Source organism: Phyllobates terribilis, unplaced genomic scaffold (assembly GCF_046119375.1).
Source record: "Phyllobates terribilis strain yellow unplaced genomic scaffold, ASM4611937v1 Scaffold_14__1_contigs__length_39327217, whole genome shotgun sequence".
NCBI lineage: Eukaryota > Metazoa > Chordata > Amphibia > Anura > Dendrobatidae > Phyllobates > Phyllobates terribilis.
Window position 1 is genome coordinate 32102406 of NW_027362774.1, and position 20511 is coordinate 32122916.

General features: G+C 59.5%; 1 protein-coding gene across 1 annotated transcript in view; it reads right to left on the bottom strand.

Moving 5' to 3' along the window:
• DRC7 (dynein regulatory complex subunit 7) overlaps nt 1–20511 on the bottom strand; it is a 106408-nt gene that overhangs the window by 26851 nt on the left and 59046 nt on the right. Inside the window, exons 9-12 of the mRNA XM_073659867.1 lie at nt 15707–15767; nt 4615–4743; nt 4413–4541; nt 4120–4346 (exon numbers count right to left, since the gene is read on the bottom strand). Of these exons, the coding sequence (XP_073515968.1) occupies nt 4120–4346; nt 4413–4541; nt 4615–4743; nt 15707–15767 (546 nt within the window). The remainder of the gene's footprint in view (nt 1–4119; nt 4347–4412; nt 4542–4614; nt 4744–15706; nt 15768–20511) is intronic.

Here is a 20511-nt window from a genome sequence, read left to right on the forward strand (position 1 = left end):
AGAGCGCCTGTATTACATGATATCACCCCAGAGTGCCTGTATTCCACGTGTTATCACCCTAGAGCGCCTGTATTACACAATATCACCCCAGAGCGCCTGTATTACATGTGATATCACCCCAGAGTGCCTGTATTATACGTGATATCACCCCAGAGTGCCTGTATTACACGTGTTATCACCTCAGAGCGCCAGTATTACACGTGATATCACCCCAGAGTGCCTGTATTACACGTGATATCACCCCAGAGTGCCTGTATTATACGTGATATCACCCCAGAGTGCCTGTATTACACGTGATATCACCCCAGAAAGCCTGTATTACACATGATATCACCCTAGAGCGCCTGTATTACACGTGATATCACCCTAGAGCGCCTGTATTACACGTGATATCACCCCAGAGTGCCTGTATTACACGTGATATCACCCCAGAGTGCCTGTATTACATATCACCCCAGAGTGCCTGTATTACATGATATCACCCCAGAGTGCCAGTATTACACATGGAATCACCCCAGAGCGCCTGTATTACACGTGATATCACCTCAGAGCGCCTGTATTACACAATATCACCCCAGAGCGCCTGTATTACATGTGATATCACCCCAGAGCGCCTGTATTACATGTGATATCACCCCAGAGCGCCTGTATTACATGATATCACCCCAGAGTGCCTGTATTACACAATATCACCCCAGAGCGCCTGTATTACATGTGATATCACCCCAGAGCGCCTGTATTACATGTGATATCACCCCAGAGCGCCTGTATTACACAATATCACCCCAGAGCGCCTGTATTACATGTGATATCACCCCAGAGCGCCTGTATTACATGTGATATCACCCCAGAGCGCCTGTATTACACAATATCACCCCAGAGCGCCTGTATTCCACGTGTTATCACTTCAGAGCGCCAGTATTCCACGTGTTATCACCCCAGAGTGCCTGTATTATACGTGATATCACGTGTAATACAGGCGCTCTGGGGTGATATCACGTATAATACAGGCACTCTGGGGTGATAACACGTGGAATACAGGCGCTCTAGGGTGATATCACGTGTAATACAGGCGCTCTGGGGTGATATCACGTGTAATACAGGCACTCTGAGGTGATATCACGTATAATACAGGCACTCTGGGGTGATATCACGTATAATACAGGCACTCTGGGGTGATATCACGTGTAATACAGGCACTCTGGGGTGATATCATGTATAATACAGGCACTCTGGGGTGATATCACGTATAATACAGGCGCTCTGGGGTGATATCACGTATAATACAGGCACTCTGGGGTGATATCATGTGTAATACAGGCACTCTGGGGTGATATCACGTATAATACAGGCACTCTGGGGTGATATCACGTGTAATACAGGCGCTCTGGGGTGATATCACGTGTAATACAGGCGCTCTGGGGTGATTCCATGTGTAATACAGGCACTCTGGGGTGATATCACGTATAATACAGGCGCTCTGGGGTGATATCACGTGTAATACAGGCACTCTGGGGTGATATCACGTGTAATACAGGCACTCTGGGGTGATATCATGTAATACAGGCGCTCTGGGGTGATATCACATGTAATACAGGCACTCTGGGGTGATATCACGTGCAATACAAGCTTTCTGGGTGATATCACGTGTAATACAGGCGCTCTGGGGTGATATCACCCCAGAAAGCTTGTATTGCACGTGATATCACCCCAGAGTGCCTGTATTACATGTGATATCACCCCAGAGCGCCTGTATTACATGATATCACCCCAGAGTGCCTGTATTACACGTGATATCACCCCAGAGTGCCTGTATTATACGTGATATCACCCCAGAGTGCCTGTATTACACATGGAATCACCCCAGAGCGCCTGTATTACACGTGATATCACCCCAGAGCGCCTGTATTACACGTGATATCACCCCAGAGTGCCTGTATTATACGTGATATCACCCCAGAGTGCCTGTATTACACGTGATATCACCCCAGAGTGCCTGTATTATACGTGATATCACCCCAGAGCGCCTGTATTATACGTGATATCACCCCAGAGTGCCTGTATTATACATGATATCACCCCAGAGTGCCTGTATTACACGTGATATCACCCCAGAGTGCCTGTATTATACGTGATATCACCCCAGAGTGCCTGTATTATACGTGATATCACCTCAGAGTGCCTGTATTACACGTGATATCACCCCAGAGCGCCTGTATTACACGTGATATCACCCTAGAGCGCCTGTATTACACGTGATATCACCCCAGAGTGCCTGTATTACACGTGATATCACCCCAGAGTGCCTGTATTACATATCACCCCAGAGTGCCTGTATTACATGATATCACCCCAGAGCGCCTGTATTACATGATATCACCCCAGAGTGCCTGTATTACACGTGATATCACCCCAGAGTGCCTGTATTATACGTGATATCACCCCAGAGTGCCTGTATTATACGTGATATCACCTCAGAGTGCCTGTATTACACGTGATATCACCCCAGAGCGCCTGTATTACACGTGATATCACCCTAGAGCGCCTGTATTACACGTGATATCACCCTAGAGCGCCTGTATTACACGTGATATCACCCCAGAGTGCCTGTATTACACGTGATATCACCCCAGAGTGCCTGTATTACATATCACCCCAGAGTGCCTGTATTACATGATATCACCCCAGAGTGCCAGTATTACACATGGTATCACCCCAGAGCGCCTGTATTACACGTGATATCACCTCAGAGCGCCTGTATTACACAATATCACCCCAGAGCACCTGTATTACATGTGATATCACCCCAGAGCGCCTGTATTACATGTGATATCACCCCAGAGCGCCCGTATTACATGATATCACCCCAGAGTGCCTGTATTACACAATATCACCCCAGAGCGCCTGTATTACATGTGATATCACCCCAGAGCGCCTGTATTACACAATATCACCCCAGAGCGCCTGTATTACATGTGATATCACCCCAGAGCGCCTGTATTACATGTGATATCACCCCAGAGCGCCTGTATTACACAATATCACCCCAGAGCGCCTGTATTCCACGTGTTATCACTTCAGAGCGCCTGTATTCCACGTGTTATCACCCCAGAGTGCCTGTATTATACGTGATATCACCCCAGAGCGCCTGTATTACACGTGATATCACCCCAGAATGCTTGTATTGCACGTGATATCACCCCAGAGTGCCTGTATTACATGTGATATCACCCCAGAGTGCCTGTATTACACGTGATATCACCCCAGAGTGCCTGTATTACACGTGATATCACCCCAGAGTGCCTGTATTATACGTGATATCACCCCAGAGTGCCTGTATTACACGTGATATCACCCCAGAGCACCTGTATTACACGTGATATCACCCCAGAGCGCCTGTATTACACGTGATATCACCCCAGAGCGCCTGTATTACACGTGATATCACCCCAGAGCGCTTGTATTACACGTGATATCTCCCCAGAGTGCCTGTATTGCACGTGATACCACCCCAGAGCGCCTGTATTACACGTGATATCACCCCAGAGTGCCTGTATTGCACGTGATATCACCCCAGAGCGCCTGTATTACACGTGATATCACCCCAGAGAGCCAGTATTACACGTGATATCACCCCAGAGCGCCTGTATTATACGTAATATCACCCTAGAGCGCCTGTATTACACGTGATATCACCCCAGAGTGCCTGTGTTACATGATATCACCCCAGAGAGCCTGTATTACACAATATCACCCCAGAGAACCTGTATTACACATGATATCACCCCAGAGCACCTGTATTACACGTGATATCACCCCAGAGCGCCTGTATTACATGAGATTTTATTCTCATTAGTGTGGCGCACAGGGTTTATTGCAAGCTCTCATTAGCAGGAGGAACAGTGTATGGCAGGTTTCTCATTAGCATGGTACATAGTGGATGATGGGTTTTAGTAGCGGGGGGCGCGGAGTGCTGACAGCAGGTGAGCTGTCGATATTGTTGTAGCACTGCTACTATTGAGTGTTAGATGTGTGAGCAGACTGGGGGTACTGTGCGCTTCTCGCGGTGGTATATATATGTATTCCTGTCTTGTGCATATGAAGGGTCAGGGTCCGTACCAGGATGGGTCGGGGGTTGACCTCTATTGGTCCTCCAGCAATGGAGACTTTCTTTGGCCGTTTTCCATACGTCGTGTGCCTGTAGTACAGGAGATCCTCTCTGCTCTGGAAGATCTCCAGCATTTCCTTTGGTCGCTCCTCGCGTCTCTGCAGTCCATCAAGACGAGCCTCGCTGTAAAATACCATGCTGCGCTCAGTCTCTGGGGTCAGGGATCGGAAGGTGTGAGCTAGAAGAGAGAGAGGTTAGCAGCGCAGTGTCGGACCCTCCACACCTCCTCATAGCGTCATATTACCCTTCAGTGCATCCTTGCGGCCTGCAGAGAAGTACTCGCTGCTGACTCCGGTCTGACGCTTCACCTGTCTCATGTGCAACTTGTCCTTCCGGTTCTGAAACCAGTCCTGGACTTCCAGCTCAATGGAGGCTGAGGAGATTAGGGCCCGGGGTGAGCATCTGATTGGTAACCCCATTTCTCATGGAAAGTGTCAGGAACTTACACGCAGTGTCCTGGTAGAGCGTGAGGCGAGACACCCGGCCATCGTCCTGGAGGTAGGGCGCCCATTTCTCTAGCCTGGCCTTCTTGTATTGTAGAAGCTTCTTTCCTTCAGGACATCGCATCTCGAACTCTGGAGGAAGGATGAGCAAACGGACCTGATGATTCTGTGATGGAGAAGTGGCAGTACCAGAGGTGGCGGCGTCAGGAGCGGCGGTGTCAGGGGCGGCGGTGTCAGGGGCGGCGGTGTCAGGGGCGGAGGTGTCAGGGGTGGAGGTGTCAGGGGTGGAGGTGTCAGGGGTGGAGGTGTCAGGGGCGGAGGTGTCAGGGGTGGAGGTGTCAGGGGCGGAGGTGTCAGGGGCGGAGGTGTCAGGGGTGGAGGTGTCAGGGGCGGAGGTGTCAGGGGCCATGGAGTCAAGAGTGGAGGTGTCCGGGGTGGAGGTGTCAGAGGCGGAGGTGTCAGGGGCCATGGAGTCAGGAGTGGCGGTGTCAGGGGCGGAGGTGTCAGGGGCGGAGGTGTCAGGGGTGGAGGTGTCAGGAGTGGAGGTGTCAGGGGCCATGGAGTCAAGAGTGGAGGTGTCCGGGGTGGAGGTGTCAGAGGCGGAGGTGTCAGGGGCCATGGAGTCAAGAGTGGAGGTGTCAGGGGCGGAGGTGTCAGGGGCGGAGGTGTCAGGGGTGGAGGTGTCAGGAGTGGAGGTGTCAGGGGCCATGGAGTCAAGAGTGGAGGTGTCCGGGGTGGAGGTGTCAGAGGCGGAGGTGTCAGGGGCCATGGAGTCAGGAGTGGCGGTGTCAGGGGCGGAGGTGTCAGGGGTGGAGGTGTCAGGGGCCATGGAGTCAGGAGTGGTGGTGTCAGGGGCGGAGGTGTCAGGGGCCATGGAGTCAGGAGTGGCGGTGTCAGGAGTGGAGGTGTCAGGGGCCATGGAGTCAGGAGTGGCGGTGTCAGGGGCGGAGGTGTCAGGGGTGGAGGTGTCAGGGGTGGAGGTGTCAGGGGCGGAGGTGTCAGGGGCGGAGGTGTCAGGGGCGGAGGTGTCAGGGGCCATGGAGTCAAGAGTGGAGGTGTCCGGGGTGGAGGTGTCAGGGGCCATGGAGTCAGGAGTGGCGGTGTCAGGGGCGGAGGTGTCAGGGGCGGAGGTGTCAGGGGCCATGGAGTCAGGAGTGGCGGTGTCAGGGGCGGAGGTGTCAGGGGCCATGGAGTCAAGAGTGGAGGTGTCCGGGGTGGAGGTGTCAGAGGCGGAGGTGTCAGGGGCCATGGAGTCAGGAGTGGCGGTGTCAGGGGCGGAGGTGTCAGGGGTGGAGGTGTCAGGGGCCATGGAGTCAGGAGTGGTGGTGTCAGGGGCGGAGGTGTCAGGGGCCATGGAGTCAGGAGTGGCGGTGTCAGGAGTGGAGGTGTCAGGGGCCATGGAGTCAGGAGTGGCGGTGTCAGGGGCGGAGGTGTCAGGGGTGGAGGTGTCAGGGGCGGAGGTGTCAGGGGCGGAGGTGTCAGGGGCGGAGGTGTCAGGGGCGGAGGTGTCAGGGGCCATGGAGTCAAGAGTGGAGGTGTCCGGGGTGGAGGTGTCAGGGGCCATGGAGTCAGGAGTGGCGGTGTCAGGGGCGGAGGTGTCAGGGGCGGAGGTGTCAGGGGCCATGGAGTCAGGAGTGGCGGTGTCAGGGGCGGAGGTGTCAGGGGCCATGGAGTCAGGAGTGGAGGTGTCAGGGGCGGAGGTGTCAGGGGTGGAGGTGTCAGGGGCGGAGGTGTCAGAGGCCATGGAGTCAGGAGTGGAGGTGTCAGGGGTGGAGGTGTCCGGGGTGGAGGTGTCCGGGGTGGAGGTGTCAGGGGTGGAGGTGTCAGGGGTGGAGGTGTCAGGGGTGGAGGTGTCAGGGGTGGAGGTGTCAGGGGTGGAGGTGTCAGAGGCCATGGAGTCAGGAGTGGAGGTGTCAGGAGTGGTGGTGTCAGGGGTGGAGGTGTCAGAGGCGGAGGTGTCAGGGGCGGCAGTGTCAGGGGCGGCAGTGTCAGGGGCGGAGGTGTCAGAGGCCATGGAGTCAGGGGTGGAGGTGTCAGGGGTGGAGGTGTCAGGGGTGGAGGTGTCAGGGGTGGAGGTGTCAGGGGTGGAGGTGTCAGGGGTGGAGGTGTCAGGGGTGGAGGTGTCAGGGTCCATGGAGTCAGGAGTGGAGGTGTCAGGAGTGGAGGTGTCAGGAGTGGAGGTGTCAGGGGCGGAGGTGTCAGGGGCGGAGGTGTCAGGAGTGGAGGTGTCAGAGGCCATGGAGTCAGGAGTGGAGGTGTCAGGGGTGGAGGTGTCAGGGGTGGAGGTGTCAGGGGTGGAGGTGTCAGGGGTGGAGGTGTCAGGGGTGGAGGTGTCAGGGGTGGAGGTGTCAGGGTCCATGGAGTCAGGAGTGGAGGTGTCAGGGGTGGAGGTGTCAGGGGTGGAGGTGTCAGGGGTGGAGGTGTCAGGGGTGGAGGTGTCAGGGGCGGAGGTGTCAGGGGCGGAGGTGTCAGAGGCCATGGAGTCAGGAGTGGAGGTGTCAGGGGTGGAGGTGTCAGGAGTGGAGGTGTCAGGGGCCATGGAGTCAGGAGTGGTGGTGTCAGGGGCGGCAGTGTCAGGGGTGGAGGTGTCAGAGGCGGAGGTGTCAGGGGCCATGGAGTCAGGAGTGGAGGTGTCAGGGGTGGAGGTGTCAGGGGTGGAGGTGTCAGGGGTGGAGGTGTCGGGGTTGGAGGTGTCGGGGTTGGAGGTGTCAGAGGAGGAGGTGTCAGGGGCCATGGAGTCAGGAGTGGAGGTGTCAGGGGTGGAGGTGTCAGGGGTGGAGGTGTCAGGGGCGGAGGTGTCAGGAGTGGAGGTGTCAGGGGCGGAGGTGTCAGAGGCAGAGGTGTCAGAGGCGGAGGTGTCAGAGGCGGAGGTGTCAGAGGCGGAGGTGTCAGAGGCGGAGGTGTCAGGGGCCATGGTGTCAGGGGTGGAGGTGTCAGGGGTGGAGGTGTCAGGGGTGGAGGTGTCAGGGGTGGAGGTGTCAGGGGTGGAGGTGTCAGGGGTGGAGGTGTCAGAGGCGGAGGTGTCAGAGGCGGAGGTGTCAGAGGCGGAGGTGTCAGAGGCGGAGGTGTCAGAGGCGGAGGTGTCAGGGGCCATGGAGTCAGGAGTGGAGGTGTCAGGAGTGGTGGTGTCAGGGGCGGCAGTGTCAGGGGCGGAGGTGTCAGGGGCCATGGAGTCAAAAGTGGAGGTGTCCGGGGTGGAGGTGTCAAGGGTGGAGGTGTCGGGGGTGGAGGTGTCGGGGGTGGAGGTGTCAGGGGTGGAGGTGTCAGAGGAGGAGGTGTCAGGGGCCATGGAGTCAGGAGTGGAGGTGTCAGGAGTGGTGGTGTCAGGGGCGGCAGTGTCAGGGGCCATGGAGTCAAGAGTGGAGGTGTCCGGGGTGGAGGTGTCAAGGGTGGAGGTGTCGGGGGTGGAGGTGTCGGGGGTGGAGGTGTCAGGGGCCATGGAGTCAAGAGTGGAGGTGTCCGGGGTGGAGGTGTCGGGGGTGGAGGTGTCGGGGTTGGAGGTGTCGGGGTTGGAGGTGTCGGGGGCCATGGAGGAGTCAAGAGTGGAGGTGTCCGGGGTGGAGGTGTCGGGGGTGGAGGTGTCGGGGTTGGAGGTGTCGGGGGTGGAGGTGTCGGGGTTGGAGGTGTCGGGGTTGGAGGTGTCAGAGGCGGAGGTGTCAGGGGCCATGGAGTCAGGAGTGGAGGTGTCAGGGGTGGAGGTGTCAGGGGTGGAGGTGTCGGGGTTGGAGGTGTCGGGGTTGGAGGTGTCGGGGGTGGAGGTGTCGGGGGTGGAGGTGTCAGGGGCCATGGAGTCAAGAGTGGAGGTGTCGGGGGTGGAGGTGTCGGGGTTGGAGGTGTCAGGGGTGGAGGTGTCGGGGTTGGAGGTGTCGGGGTTGGAGGTGTCAGAGGCGGAGGTGTCAGGGGCCATGGAGTCAGGAGTGGAGGTGTCAGGGGTGGAGGTGTCAGGGGTGGAGGTGTCAGAGGCGGAGGTGTCAGGGGCCATGGAGTCAGGAGTGGAGGTGTCAGGGGTGGAGGTGTCAGGGGTGGAGGTGTCAGGGGTGGAGGTGTCAGAGGTGGAGGTGTCAGAGGTGGAGGTGTCAGAGGTGGAGGTGTCAGAAGCGGAGGTGTCAGAAGCGGAGGTGTCAGGGGTGGAGGTGTCAGGGGCGGAGGTGTCAGGGGCCATGGAGTCAGGAGTGGAAGTGTCAGGGGTGGAGGTGTCAGGGAGACAGGGGTGGAGGTGTCAGGGGTGGAGGTGTCAGAGGTGGAGGTGTCAGAGGTGGAGGTGTCAGAAGCGGAGGTGTCAGAGGCGGAGGTGTCAGGGGCGGAGGTGTCAGGGGCGGAGGTGTCAGGGGCCATGGAGTCAGGAGTGGAAGTGTCAGGGGTGGAGGTGTCAGGGAGTCAGGGGTGGAGGTGTCAGGGGTGGAGGTGTCAGGGGTGGAGGTGTCAGGGGTTGAGGTGTCAGGGGTTGAGGTGTCAGTGGCCATGGAGTCAGGGGTGGAGGTGTCAGGGGTGGAGGTGTCAGGGGCGGAGGTGTCAGGGGCGGAGGTGTCAGAGGCGGAGGTGTCAGAGGCGGAGGTGTCAGAGGCGGAGGTGTCAGAGGCGGAGGTGTCAGGGGCGGAGGTGTCAGGGGCGGAGGTGTCAAGGGTGGAGGTGTCAAGGGTGGAGGTGTCAAGGGTGGAGGTGTCAAGGGTGGAGGTGTCAGGGGCGGAGGTGTCAGGGGCGGAGGTGTCAGGGGTGGAGGTGTCAGGGGTGGAGGTGTCAGGGCTGGAGGTGTCAGGGAGTCAGGGGTGGAGGTGTCAGGGGTTCAGGTGTCAGGGTCCATGGAGTCAGGAGTGGAGGTGTCAGAGGCGGAGGTGTCAGGGGCGGAGGTGTCAGGGGCGGAGGAGTCAGGAGTGGAGGTGTCAGGGCTGGAGGTGTCAGGGAGTCAGGGGTGGAGGTGTCAGGGGTTCAGGTGTCAGGGTCCATGGAGTCAGGAGTGGAGGTGTTAGAGGCGGAGGTGTCAGGGGCGGAGGTGTCAGGGGTGGAGGTGTCAGGGGCGGAGGTGTCAGGGGCGGAGGTGTCAGGGGCGGAGGTGTCAGGGGCCATGGAGTCAGGAGTGGAAGTGTCAGGGGTGGAGGTGTCAGGGAGTCAGGGGTGGAGGTGTCAGGGGTGGAGGTGTCAGGGGTTGAGGTGTCAGGGGTTGAGGTGTCAGTGGCCATGGAGTCAGGGGTGGAGGTGTCAGGGGTGGAGGTGTCAGGGGTGGAGGTGTCAGGGGTGGAGGTGTCAGGGGTGGAGGTGTCAGGGGTGGAGGTGTCAGAGGCGGAGGTGTCAGAGGCGGAGGTGTCAGAGGCGGAGGTGTCAGGGGCGGAGGTGTCAAGGGTGGAGGTGTCAAGGGTGGAGGTGTCAAGGGTGGAGGTGTCAAGGGTGGAGGTGTCAAGGGTGGAGGTGTCAGGGGCGGAGGTGTCAGGGGCGGAGGTGTCAGAGGCGGAGGTGTCAGGGGCGGAGGTGTCAGGGGCGGAGGTGTCAGGGGCGGAGGTGTCAGGGGCGGAGGTGTCAGGGGCGGAGGTGTCAGGGGCGGAGGTGTCAGGGGTGGAGGTGTCAGGGGTGGAGGTGTCAGGGGTGGAGGTGTCAGGGGTGGAGGTGTCAGGGGCCATGGAGTCAGGAGTGGAGGTGTCAGGGGTGGAGGTGTCAGGGAGTCAGGGGTTCAGGTGTCAGGGTCCATGGAGTCAGGATTGGAGGTGTCAGAGGCGGAGGTGTCAGAGGCGGAGGTGTCAGAGGCGGAGGTGTCAGAGGCGGAGGTGTCAGGGGTGGAGGTGTCAGGGGTGGAGGTGTCAGGGGTGGAGGTGTCAGGGGCGGAGGTGTCAGGGGCGGAGGTGTCAGGGGCGGAGGTGTCAGGGGCGGAGGTGTCAGGGACGGAGGTGTCAGAGGCGGAGGTGTCAGAGGCGGAGGTGTCAGGGGCGGAGGTGTCAGGGGCGGAGGTGTCAGGGACGGAGGTGTCAGGGACGGAGGTGTCAGAGGCGGAGGTGTCAGAGGCGGAGGTGTCAGAGGCGGAGGTGTCAGGGGTGGAGGTGTCAGAGGCGGAGGTGTCAGAGGCGGAGGTGTCAGGGGTGGAGGTGTCAGGGGCGGAGGTGTCAGGGGCGGAGGTGTCAGGGGTGGAGGTGTCAGGGGTGGAGGTGTCAGGGGCGGAGGTGTCAGGGGCGGAGGTGTCAGGGGCCATGGAGTCAGGAGTGGAAGTGTCAGGGGTGGAGGTGTCAGGGAGTCAGGGGTGGAGGTGTCAGGGGTGGAGGTGTCAGGGGTTGAGGTGTCAGGGGTTGAGGTGTCAGGGGCCATGGAGTCAGGGGTGGAGGTGTCAGGGGTGGAGGTGTCAGGGGTGGAGGTGTCAGAGGCGGAGGTGTCAGAGGCGGAGGTGTCAGAGGCGGAGGTGTCAGAGGCGGAGGTGTCAGGGGCGGAGGTGTCAGGGGCGGAGGTGTCAGGGGCGGAGGTGTCAGGGGTGGAGGTGTCAAGGGTGGAGGTGTCAAGGGCGGAGGTGTCAAGGGCGGAGGTGTCAGGGGTGGAGGTGTCAGGGGTGGAGGTGTCAGGGCTGGAGGTGTCAGGGCTGGAGGTGTCAGGGAGTCAGAGGTGGAGGTGTCAGGGGTTCAGGTGTCAGGGTCCATGGAGTCAGGAGTGGAGGTGTCAGAGGCGGAGGTGTCAGGGGCGGAGGTGTCAGGGGCGGAGGTGTCAGGGGTGGAGGAGTCAGGGGTGGAGGTGTCAGGGGTTCAGGTGTCAGGGTCCATGGAGTCAGGAGTGGAGGTGTTAGAGGCGGAGGTGTCAGGGGTGGAGGTGTCAAGGGTGGAGGTGTCAAGGGTGGAGGTGTCAAGGGCGGAGGTGTCAAGGGCGGAGGTGTCAGGGGCGGAGGTGTCAGGGGCGGAGGTGTCAGGGGTGGAGGTGTCAGGGGTGTAGGTGTCAGAGGCGGAGGTGTCAGGGGCGGAGGTGTCAGGGGTGGAGGTGTCAGAGGCGGAGGTGTCAGGGGCCATGGAGTCAGGAGTGGAGGTGTCAGGGGTGGAGGTGTCAGGGGTGGAGGTGTCAGGGGTGGAGGTGTCAGAGGTGGAGGTGTCAGAGGTGGAGGTGTCAGAAGCGGAGGTGTCAGAAGCGGAGGTGTCAGGGGTGGAGGTGTCAGGGGTGGAGGTGTCAGGGGCGGAGGTGTCAGGGGCCATGGAGTCAGGAGTGGAAGTGTCAGGGGTGGAGGTGTCAGGGAGTCAGGGGTGGAGGTGTCAGGGGTGGAGGTGTCAGAGGTGGAGGTGTCAGAGGTGGAGGTGTCAGAGGTGGAGGTGTCAGAGGCGGAGGTGTCAGGGGTGGAGGTGTCAGGGGCGGAGGTGTCAGGGGCGGAGGTGTCAGGGGCCATGGAGTCAGGAGTGGAAGTGTCAGGGGTGGAGGTGTCAGGGAGTCAGGGGTGGAGGTGTCAGGGGTGGAGGTGTCAGGGGTTGAGGTGTCAGGGGTTGAGGTGTCAGGGGTTGAGGTGTCAGTGGCCATGGAGTCAGGGGTGGAGGTGTCAGGGGTGGAGGTGTCAGGGGCGGAGGTGTCAGGGGCGGAGGTGTCAGGGGTGGAGGTGTCAAGGGTGGAGGTGTCAAGGGTGGAGGTGTCAAGGGTGGAGGTGTCAGGGGCGGAGGTGTCAGGGGCGGAGGTGTCAGGGGCGGAGGTGTCAGGGGCGGAGGTGTCAGGGGCGGAGGTGTCAGGGGTGGAGGTGTCAAGGGTGGAGGTGTCAAGGGTGGAGGTGTCAAGGGTGGAGGTGTCAAGGGTGGAGGTGTCAGGGGCGGAGGTGTCAGGGGTGGAGGTGTCAGGGGTGGAGGTGTCAGGGGTGGAGGTGTCAGGGCTGGAGGTGTCAGGGAGTCAGGGGTTCAGGTGTCAGGGTCCATGGAGTCAGGAGTGGAGGTGTCAGAGGCGGAGGTGTCAGGGGCGGAGGTGTCAGGGGCGGAGGTGTCAGGAGTGGAGGTGTCAGGGCTGGAGGTGTCAGGGCTGGAGGTGTCAGGGAGTCAGGGGTGGAGGTGTCAGGGGTTCAGGTGTCAGGGTCCATGGAGTCAGGAGTGGAGGTGTTAGAGGCGGAGGTGTCAGAGGCGGAGGTGTCAGAGGCGGAGGTGTCAAGGGTGGAGGTGTCAGGGGTGGAGGTGTCAGGGGTGGAGGTGTCAGGGGTGGAGGTGTCAGAGGCGGAGGTGTCAGAGGCGGAGGTGTCAGAGGCGGAGGTGTCAGAGGCGGAGGTGTCAGAGGCGGAGGTGTCAGGGGCGGAGGTGTCAGGGGCGGAGGTGTCAGGGGCGGAGGTGTCAGGGGTGGAGGTGTCAGGGGTGGAGGTGTCAGGGGTGGAGGTGTCAGGGCTGGAGGTGTCAGGGGTGGAGGTGTCAGGGGTGGAGGTGTCAGGAGTGGAGGTGTCAGGAGTGGAGGTGTCAGGGGCGGAGGTGTCAGGGGCGGAGGTGTCAGAGGTGGAGGTGTCAGGGGCCATGGAGTCAGGAGTGGAGGTGTCAGAGGCGGAGGTGTCAGAGGCGGAGGTGTCAGGGGTGGAGGTGTCAGGGGTGGAGGTGTCAGGGGTGGAGGTGTCAGGGGTGGAGGTGTCAGGGGTGGAGGTGTCAGGGGCGGAGGTGTCAGGGACGGAGGTGTCAGAGGCGGAGGTGTCAGGGGTGGAGGTGTCAGGGGCGGAGGTGTCAGGGACGGAGGTGTCAGGGACGGAGGTGTCAGGGACGGAGGTGTCAGAGGCGGAGGTGTCAGAGGCGGAGGTGTCAGAGGCGGAGGTGTCAGGGGCGGAGGTGTCAGGGGCGGAGGTGTCAGGGGCGGAGGTGTCAGGGGCGGAGGTGTCAGGGGCGGAGGTGTCAGGGGCGGAGGTGTCAGGGGTGGAGGTGTCAGGGGCGGAGGTGTCAGGGGCGGAGGTGTCAGGGGCGGAGGTGTCAGGGGCCATGGAGTCAGGAGTGGAAGTGTCAGGGGTGGAGGTGTCAGGGGTGGAGGTGTCAGGGGTGGAGGTGTCAGGGGTGGAGGTGTCAGGGGTTGAGGTGTCAGGGGTTGAGGTGTCAGTGGCCATGGAGTCAGGGGTGGAGGTGTCAGGGGTGGAGGTGTCAGGGGTGGAGGTGTCAGGGGTGGAGGTGTCAGGGGTGGAGGTGTCAGGGGTGGAGGTGTCAGGGGTGGAGGTGTCAGGGGTGGAGGTGTCAGGGGTGGAGGTGTCAGGGGTGGAGGTGTCAGAGGCGGAGGTGTCAGAGGCGGAGGTGTCAGAGGCGGAGGTGTCAGAGGCGGAGGTGTCAGGGGCGGAGGTGTCAGGGGCGGAGGTGTCAGGGGCGGAGGTGTCAGGGGTGGAGGTGTCAGGGGTGGAGGTGTCAGGGGTGGAGGTGTCAGGGCTGGAGGTGTCAGGGCTGGAGGTGTCAGGGAGTCAGGGGTGGAGGTGTCAGGGGTTCAGGTGTCAGGGTCCATGGAGTCAGGAGTGGAGGTGTCAGAGGCGGAGGTATCAGGGGCGGAGGTGTCAGGGGCGGAGGTGTCAGGGGCGGAGGTGTCAGGGGTGGAGGAGTCAGGAGTGGAGGTGTCAGGGCTGGAGGTGTCAGGGAGTCAGGGGTGGAGGTGTCAGGGGTTCAGGTGTCAGGGTCCATGGAGTCAGGAGTGGAGGTGTTAGAGGCGGAGGTGTCAGAGGCGGAGGTGTCAGGGGTGGAGGTGTCAAGGGTGGAGGTGTCAAGGGTGGAGGTGTCAAGGGCGGAGGTGTCAGGGGCGGAGGTGTCAGGGGCGGAGGTGTCAGGGGCGGAGGTGTCAGGGGCGGAGGTGTCAGGGGCGGAGGTGTCAGGGGCCATGGAGTCAGGAGTGGAGGTGTCAGGGGTGGAGGTGTCAGGGAGTCAGGGGTTCAGGTGTCAGGGTCCATGGAGTCAGGAGTGGAGGTGTCAGAGGCGGAGGTGTCAGGGGTGGAGGTGTCAGGGGTGGAGGTGTCAGGGGCGGAGGTGTCAGGGGCGGAGGTGTCAGAGGCGGAGGTGTCAGGGGCGGAGGTGTCAGGGGCGGAGGTGTCAGGGGCGGAGGTGTCAGGGGCGGAGGTGTCAGGGGCGGAGGTGTCAGGGGCGGAGGTGTCAGGGGCGGAGGTGTCAGGGGCGGAGGTGTCAGGGGCGGAGGTGTCAGGGGCGGAGGTGTCAGAGGCGGAGGTGTCAGAGGCGGAGGTGTCAGAGGCGGAGGTGTCAGGGGTGGAGGTGTCAGGGGCGGAGGTGTCAGAGGCGGAGGTGTCAGAGGCGGAGGTGTCAGAGGCGGAGGTGTCAGGGGCGGAGGTGTCAGGGGCGGAGGTGTCAGGGGTGGAGGTGTCAGGGGTGGAGGTGTCAGGGGCGGAGGTGTCAGGGGCGGAGGTGTCAGGGAGTCAGGGGTGGAGGTGTCAGGGGTTCAGGTGTCAGGGTCCATGGAGTCAGGAGTGGAGGTGTCAGAGGCGGAGGTGTCAGAGGCGGAGGTGTCAGAGGCGGAGGTGTCAGGGGTGGAGGTGTCAGGGGTGGAGGTGTCAGGGGTGGAGGTGTCAGAGGCGGAGGTGTCAGGGGCGGAGGTGTCAGGGGCGGAGGTGTCAGGGGCGGAGGTGTCAGGGGCGGAGGTGTCAGGGGCGGAGGTGTCAGGGAGTCAGGGGTGGAGGTGTCAGGGGTTCAGGTGTCAGGGTCCATGGAGTCAGGAGTGGAGGTGTCAGAGGCGGAGGTGTCAGAGGCGGAGGTGTCAGGGGTGGAGGTGTCAGGGGTGGAGGTGTCAGGGGCGGAGGTGTCAGGGGCGGAGGTGTCAGGGGCGGAGGTGTCAGGGGCGGAGGTGTCAGGGGCGGAGGTGTCAGAGGCGGAGGTGTCAGAGGCGGAGGTGTCAGGGGCGGAGGTGTCAGGGGCGGAGGTGTCAGGGGCGGAGGTGTCAGGGGCCATGGAGTCAGGAGTGGAGGTGTCAGGGGTGGAGGTGTCAGGGGCGGAGGTGTCAGGGGCCATGGAGTCAGGGGTGGAGGTGTCAGGGGTGGAGGTGTCAGGGGTGGAGGTGTCAGGGGCGGAGGTGTCAGGGGCGGAGGTGTCAGGGGCCAGTGATAGAATGACAGGGGCCTCCACACTCCTTTGCCATCACTGTACAGCACCAGCCGCTCAGGCCTTCAGCATTGGGCCACATATCAATGGCGCTGCTTTGTAATCGCAGTATTATTACGCACCTTCTGGGGTCACCACAATGGGCAGCACCCAGGACACCGGCACCCGGCCCATAACCTGGTCCTGGAGGAGAAGACAAGTGACGAGACAAACAGTAAATCACAACCACAACTCTCATCATCTTCAGCTGTAATCCGCATACAGTATACTAAGAGTAGGAAGCTGCTGCATGTTCTGCTACAACCCCTGCCCTCCCCCGGTCTCCTTATTCCTCCTCTGCTACAACCTGTGCGCTCCCCCGCCCGGTCTCCTTATTCCTCCGCTGCTACAACCTGTGCCCTCCCCCGGTCTCCTTATTCCTCCTCTGCTACAACCTGTGCCCTCCCCCGGTCTCCTTATTCCTCCTCTGCTACAACCTGTGTCCTCCCCCGGTCTCCTTATTCCTCCGCTGCTACAACCTGTGCGCTCCCCCGGTCTCCTTATTCCTCCGCTGCTACAACCTGTGCGCTCCCCCGGTCTCCTTATTCCACCTCTGCTACAACCTGTGCCCTCCCCCGGTCTCCTTATTCCTCCGCTGCTACAACCTGTGCCCTCCCCCGGTCTCCTTATTCCACCTCTGCTACAACCTGTGCCCTCCCCCGGTCTCCTTATTCCTCCTCTGCTACAACCTGTGCACTCCCCCGGTCTCCTTATTCCACCCCTGCTGCAACCCGTGCCCTCCCCCGGTCTCCTTATTCCACCTCTGCTACAACCCGTGCCCTCCCCCGGTCTCCTTATTCCTCCTCTGCTACAACCTGTGCGCTCCCCCGGTCTCCTTATTCCTCCGCTGCTACAACCTGTGTCCTCCCCCGGTCTCCTTATTGCTCCTCTGCTACAACCTGTGCCCTCCCCCGGTCTCCTTATTCCTCCTCTGCTACAACCTGTGTCCTCCCCCGGTCTCCTTATTCCACATCTGCTACAACCTGTGTCCTCCCCCGGTCTCCTTATTCCTCCTCTGTTACAACCTGTGCCCTCCCCCGGTCTCCTTATTCCTCCGCTGCTACAACCTGTGCGCTCCCCCGGTCTCCTTATTCCTCCGCTGCTACAACCTGTGCGCTCCCCCGGTCTCCTTATTCCACCTCTGCTACAACCTGTGCCCTCCCCCGGTCTCCTTATTCCTCCTCTGCTACAACCTGTGCCCTCCCCCGGTCTCCTTATTCCACCTCTGCTACAACCTGTGCCCTCCCCCGGTCTCCTTATTCCACCTCTGCTACAACCTGTGCACTCACCCGGTCTCCTTATTCCACCTCTGCTACAACCTGTGCACTCCCCCGGTCTCCTTATTCCACCCCTGCTGCAACCCGTGCCCTCCCCCGGTCTCCTTATTCCACCTCTGCTACAACCCGTGCCCTTCCCCAGTCTCCTTATTACTCCGCGCCCTACAACCTGTGCACTTACCTTTTCTCCTTATTCCCTCTGCTACAACCTGTGCACTCACCTGTTCTCCTTATTCCTCCGCTGCTACAACCTGTGTCCTCCCCCGGTCTCCTTATTCCTCCTCTGCTACAACCTGTGCACTCCCCCGGTCTCCTTATTCCACCCCTGCTGCAACCCGTGCCCTCCCCCGGTCTCCTTATTCCACCTCTGCTACAACCCGTGCCCTTCCCCAGTCTCCTTATTACTCCGCTGCTACAACCTGTGCGCTCACCTGTTCTCCTTATTCCTCCTCTGCTACAACCTGTGCGCTCAACTGTTCTCCTTATTCCTCCGCTGCTACAACCTGTGCACTAACCTGTTCTCCTTATTCCTCCGCTGCTACAACCTGTGCACTCACCTGTTCTCCTTATTTCTCAGCTGCTACAACCTGTGCACTAACCTGTTCTCCTTATTCCTCCGCTGCTACAACCTGTGCGCTCACCTGTTCTCCTTATTCCTCCTCTGCTACAACCTGTGCACTCACCTGTTCTCCTTATTCCTCCGCTGCTACAACCTGTGCACTAACCTGTTCTCCTTATTCCCCCGCTGCTACAACCTGTGCACTCACCTGTTCTCCTTATTTCTCAGCTGCTACAACCTGTGCACTCACCTGTTCTCCTTATTCCTCCGCTGCTACAACCTGTGCGCTGCCCCGGTCTCCTTATTCCTCCGCTGCTACAACCTGTGCACTCACCTGTTCTCCTTATTCCTCCGCTGCTACAACCTGTGCACTCACCTTTTCTCCTTATTCCCTCTGCTACAACCTGTGCACTAACCTGTTCTCCTTATTCCTCCGCTGCTACAACCTGTGCACTCACCTGTTCTCCTTATTCCTCCGCTGCTACAACCTGTGCGCTGCCCCGGTCTCCTTATTCCTCCGCTGCTACAACCTGTGCACTCACCTGTTCTCCTTATTCCTCCGCTGCTACAACCTGTGCACTCACCTTTTCTCCTTATTCCCTCTGCTACAACCTGTGCACTAACCTGTTCTCCTTATTCCTCCGCTGCTACAACCTGTGCACTCACCTTTTCTCCTTATTCCCTCTGCTACAACCTGTGCACTAACCTGTTCTCCTTATTCCTCCTCTGCTACAACCTGTGCGCTCACCTGTTCTCCTTATTCCTCCGCTGCTACAACCTGTGCACTAACCTGTTCTCCTTATTCCTCCGCTGCTACAACCTGTGCACTCACCTGTTCTCCTTATTTCTCAGCTGCTACAACCTGTGCACTAACCTGTTCTCCTTATTCCTCCGCTGCTACAACCTGTGCGCTCACCTGTTCTCCTTATTCCTCCTCTGCTACAACCTGTGCACTCACCTGTTCTCCTTATTCCTCCGCTGCTACAACCTGTGCACTAACCTGTTCTCCTTATTCCCCCGCTGCTACAACCTGTGCACTCACCTGTTCTCCTTATTTCTCAGCTGCTACAACCTGTGCACTCACCTGTTCTCCTTATTCCTCCGCTGCTACAACCTGTGCGCTGCCCCGGTCTCCTTATTCCTCCGCTGCTACAACCTGTGCACTCACCTGTTCTCCTTATTCCTCCGCTGCTACAACCTGTGCACTCACCTTTTCTCCTTATTCCCTCTGCTACAACCTGTGCACTAACCTGTTCTCCTTATTCCTCCGCTGCTACAACCTGTGCACTAACCTGTTCTCCTTATTTCTCAGCTGCTACAACCTGTGCGCTCCCCCAGTCTCCTTATTCCTCCGCTGCTACAACCTGTGCGCTCACCTGTTCTCCTTATTCCTCCGCTGCTACAACCTGTGCACTCACCTTTTCTCCTTATTCCCTCTGCTACAACCTGTGCACTCACCTGTTCTCCTTATTCCTCCTCTGCTACAACCTGTGCACTCACCTGTTCTCCTTATTCCTCCTCTGCTACAACCTGTGCACTCACCTGTTCTCCTTATTCCTCCGCAGCTACAACCTGTGCACTCACCTGTTCTCTTATTCCTCCGCTGCTACAACCTGTGCACTCACCTTTTCTCCTTATTCCCTCTGCTACAACCTGTGCACTAACCTGTTCTCCTTATTTCTCAGCTGCTACAACCTGTGCACTCACCTGTTCTCCTTATTCCTCCGCTGCTACAACCTGTGCGCTGCCCCGGTCTCCTTATTCCTCCGCAGCTACAACCTGTGCACTCACCTGTTCTCCTTATTCCTCCGCTGCTACAACCTGTGCACTTACCTTTTCTCCTTATTCCCTCTGCTACAACCTGTGCACTCACCTGTTCTCCTTATTCCTCCGCTGCTACAACCTGTGCGCTCACCTGTTCTCCTTATTCCCTCTGCTACAACCTGTACACTCACCTGTTCTCCTTACTCCTCCTCTGCTTCAACCTGTGCACTCACCTGTTCTCCTTACTCCTCCTCTGCTTCAACCTGTGCACTCACCTGTTCTCCTTACTCCTCCTCTGCTTCAACCTGTGCACTCACCTGTTCTCCTTATTCCTCCGCTGCTACAACCTGTGCACTCACCCGGTCTCCTTATTCCTCCTCTGCTACAACCTGTGTGCTCCCCCGGTCTCCTTATTCCTCCTCTGCTACAACCTGTGCCCTCCCCCGGTCTCCTTATTCCTCCACTGCTACAACCTGTGCACTCACCTATTCTCCTTATTCCTCCTCTGCTACAACCTGTGCGCTCCCCCGGTCTCCTTATTCCTCCGCTGCTACAACCTGTGCACTCACCTATTCTCCTTATTCCTCCTCTGCTACAACCTGTGCGCTCCCCCGGTCTCCTTATTCCTCCTCTGCTACAACCTGTGTCCTCCCCCGGTCTCCTTATTCCTCCTCTGCTACAACCTGTGCCCTCCCCCGGTCTCCTTATTCCTCCGCTGCTACAACCTGTGCGCTCCCCCGGTCTCCTTATTCCTCCTCTGCTACAACCTGTGCACTCACCTGTTCTCCTTATTCCTCCTCTGCTACAACCTGTGCACTCACCTATTCTCCTTATTCCTCCTCTGCTACAACCTGTGCACTCACCTATTCTCCTTATTCCTCCTCTGCTACAACCTGTGCACTCCCCCGGTCTCCTTATTCCTCCGCTGCTACAACCTGTGCGCTGCCCCGGTCTCCTTATTCCTCCGCAGCTACAACCTGTGCACTCACCCGGTCTCCTTATTCCTCCGCAGCTACAACCTGTGCACTCACCTGTTCTCCTTATTCCTCCGCTGCTACAACCTGTGCACTCACCTTTTCTCCTTATTCCCTCTGCTACAACCTGTGCACTCACCTGTTCTCCTTATTCCTCCGCTGCTACCTGTGCGCTCACCTGTTCTCCTTATTCCCTCTGCTACAACCTGTACACTCACCTGTTCTCCTTACTCCTCCTCTGCTTCAACCTGTGCACTCACCTGTTCTCCTTACTCCTCCTCTGCTTCAACCTGTGCACTCACCTGTTCTCCTTA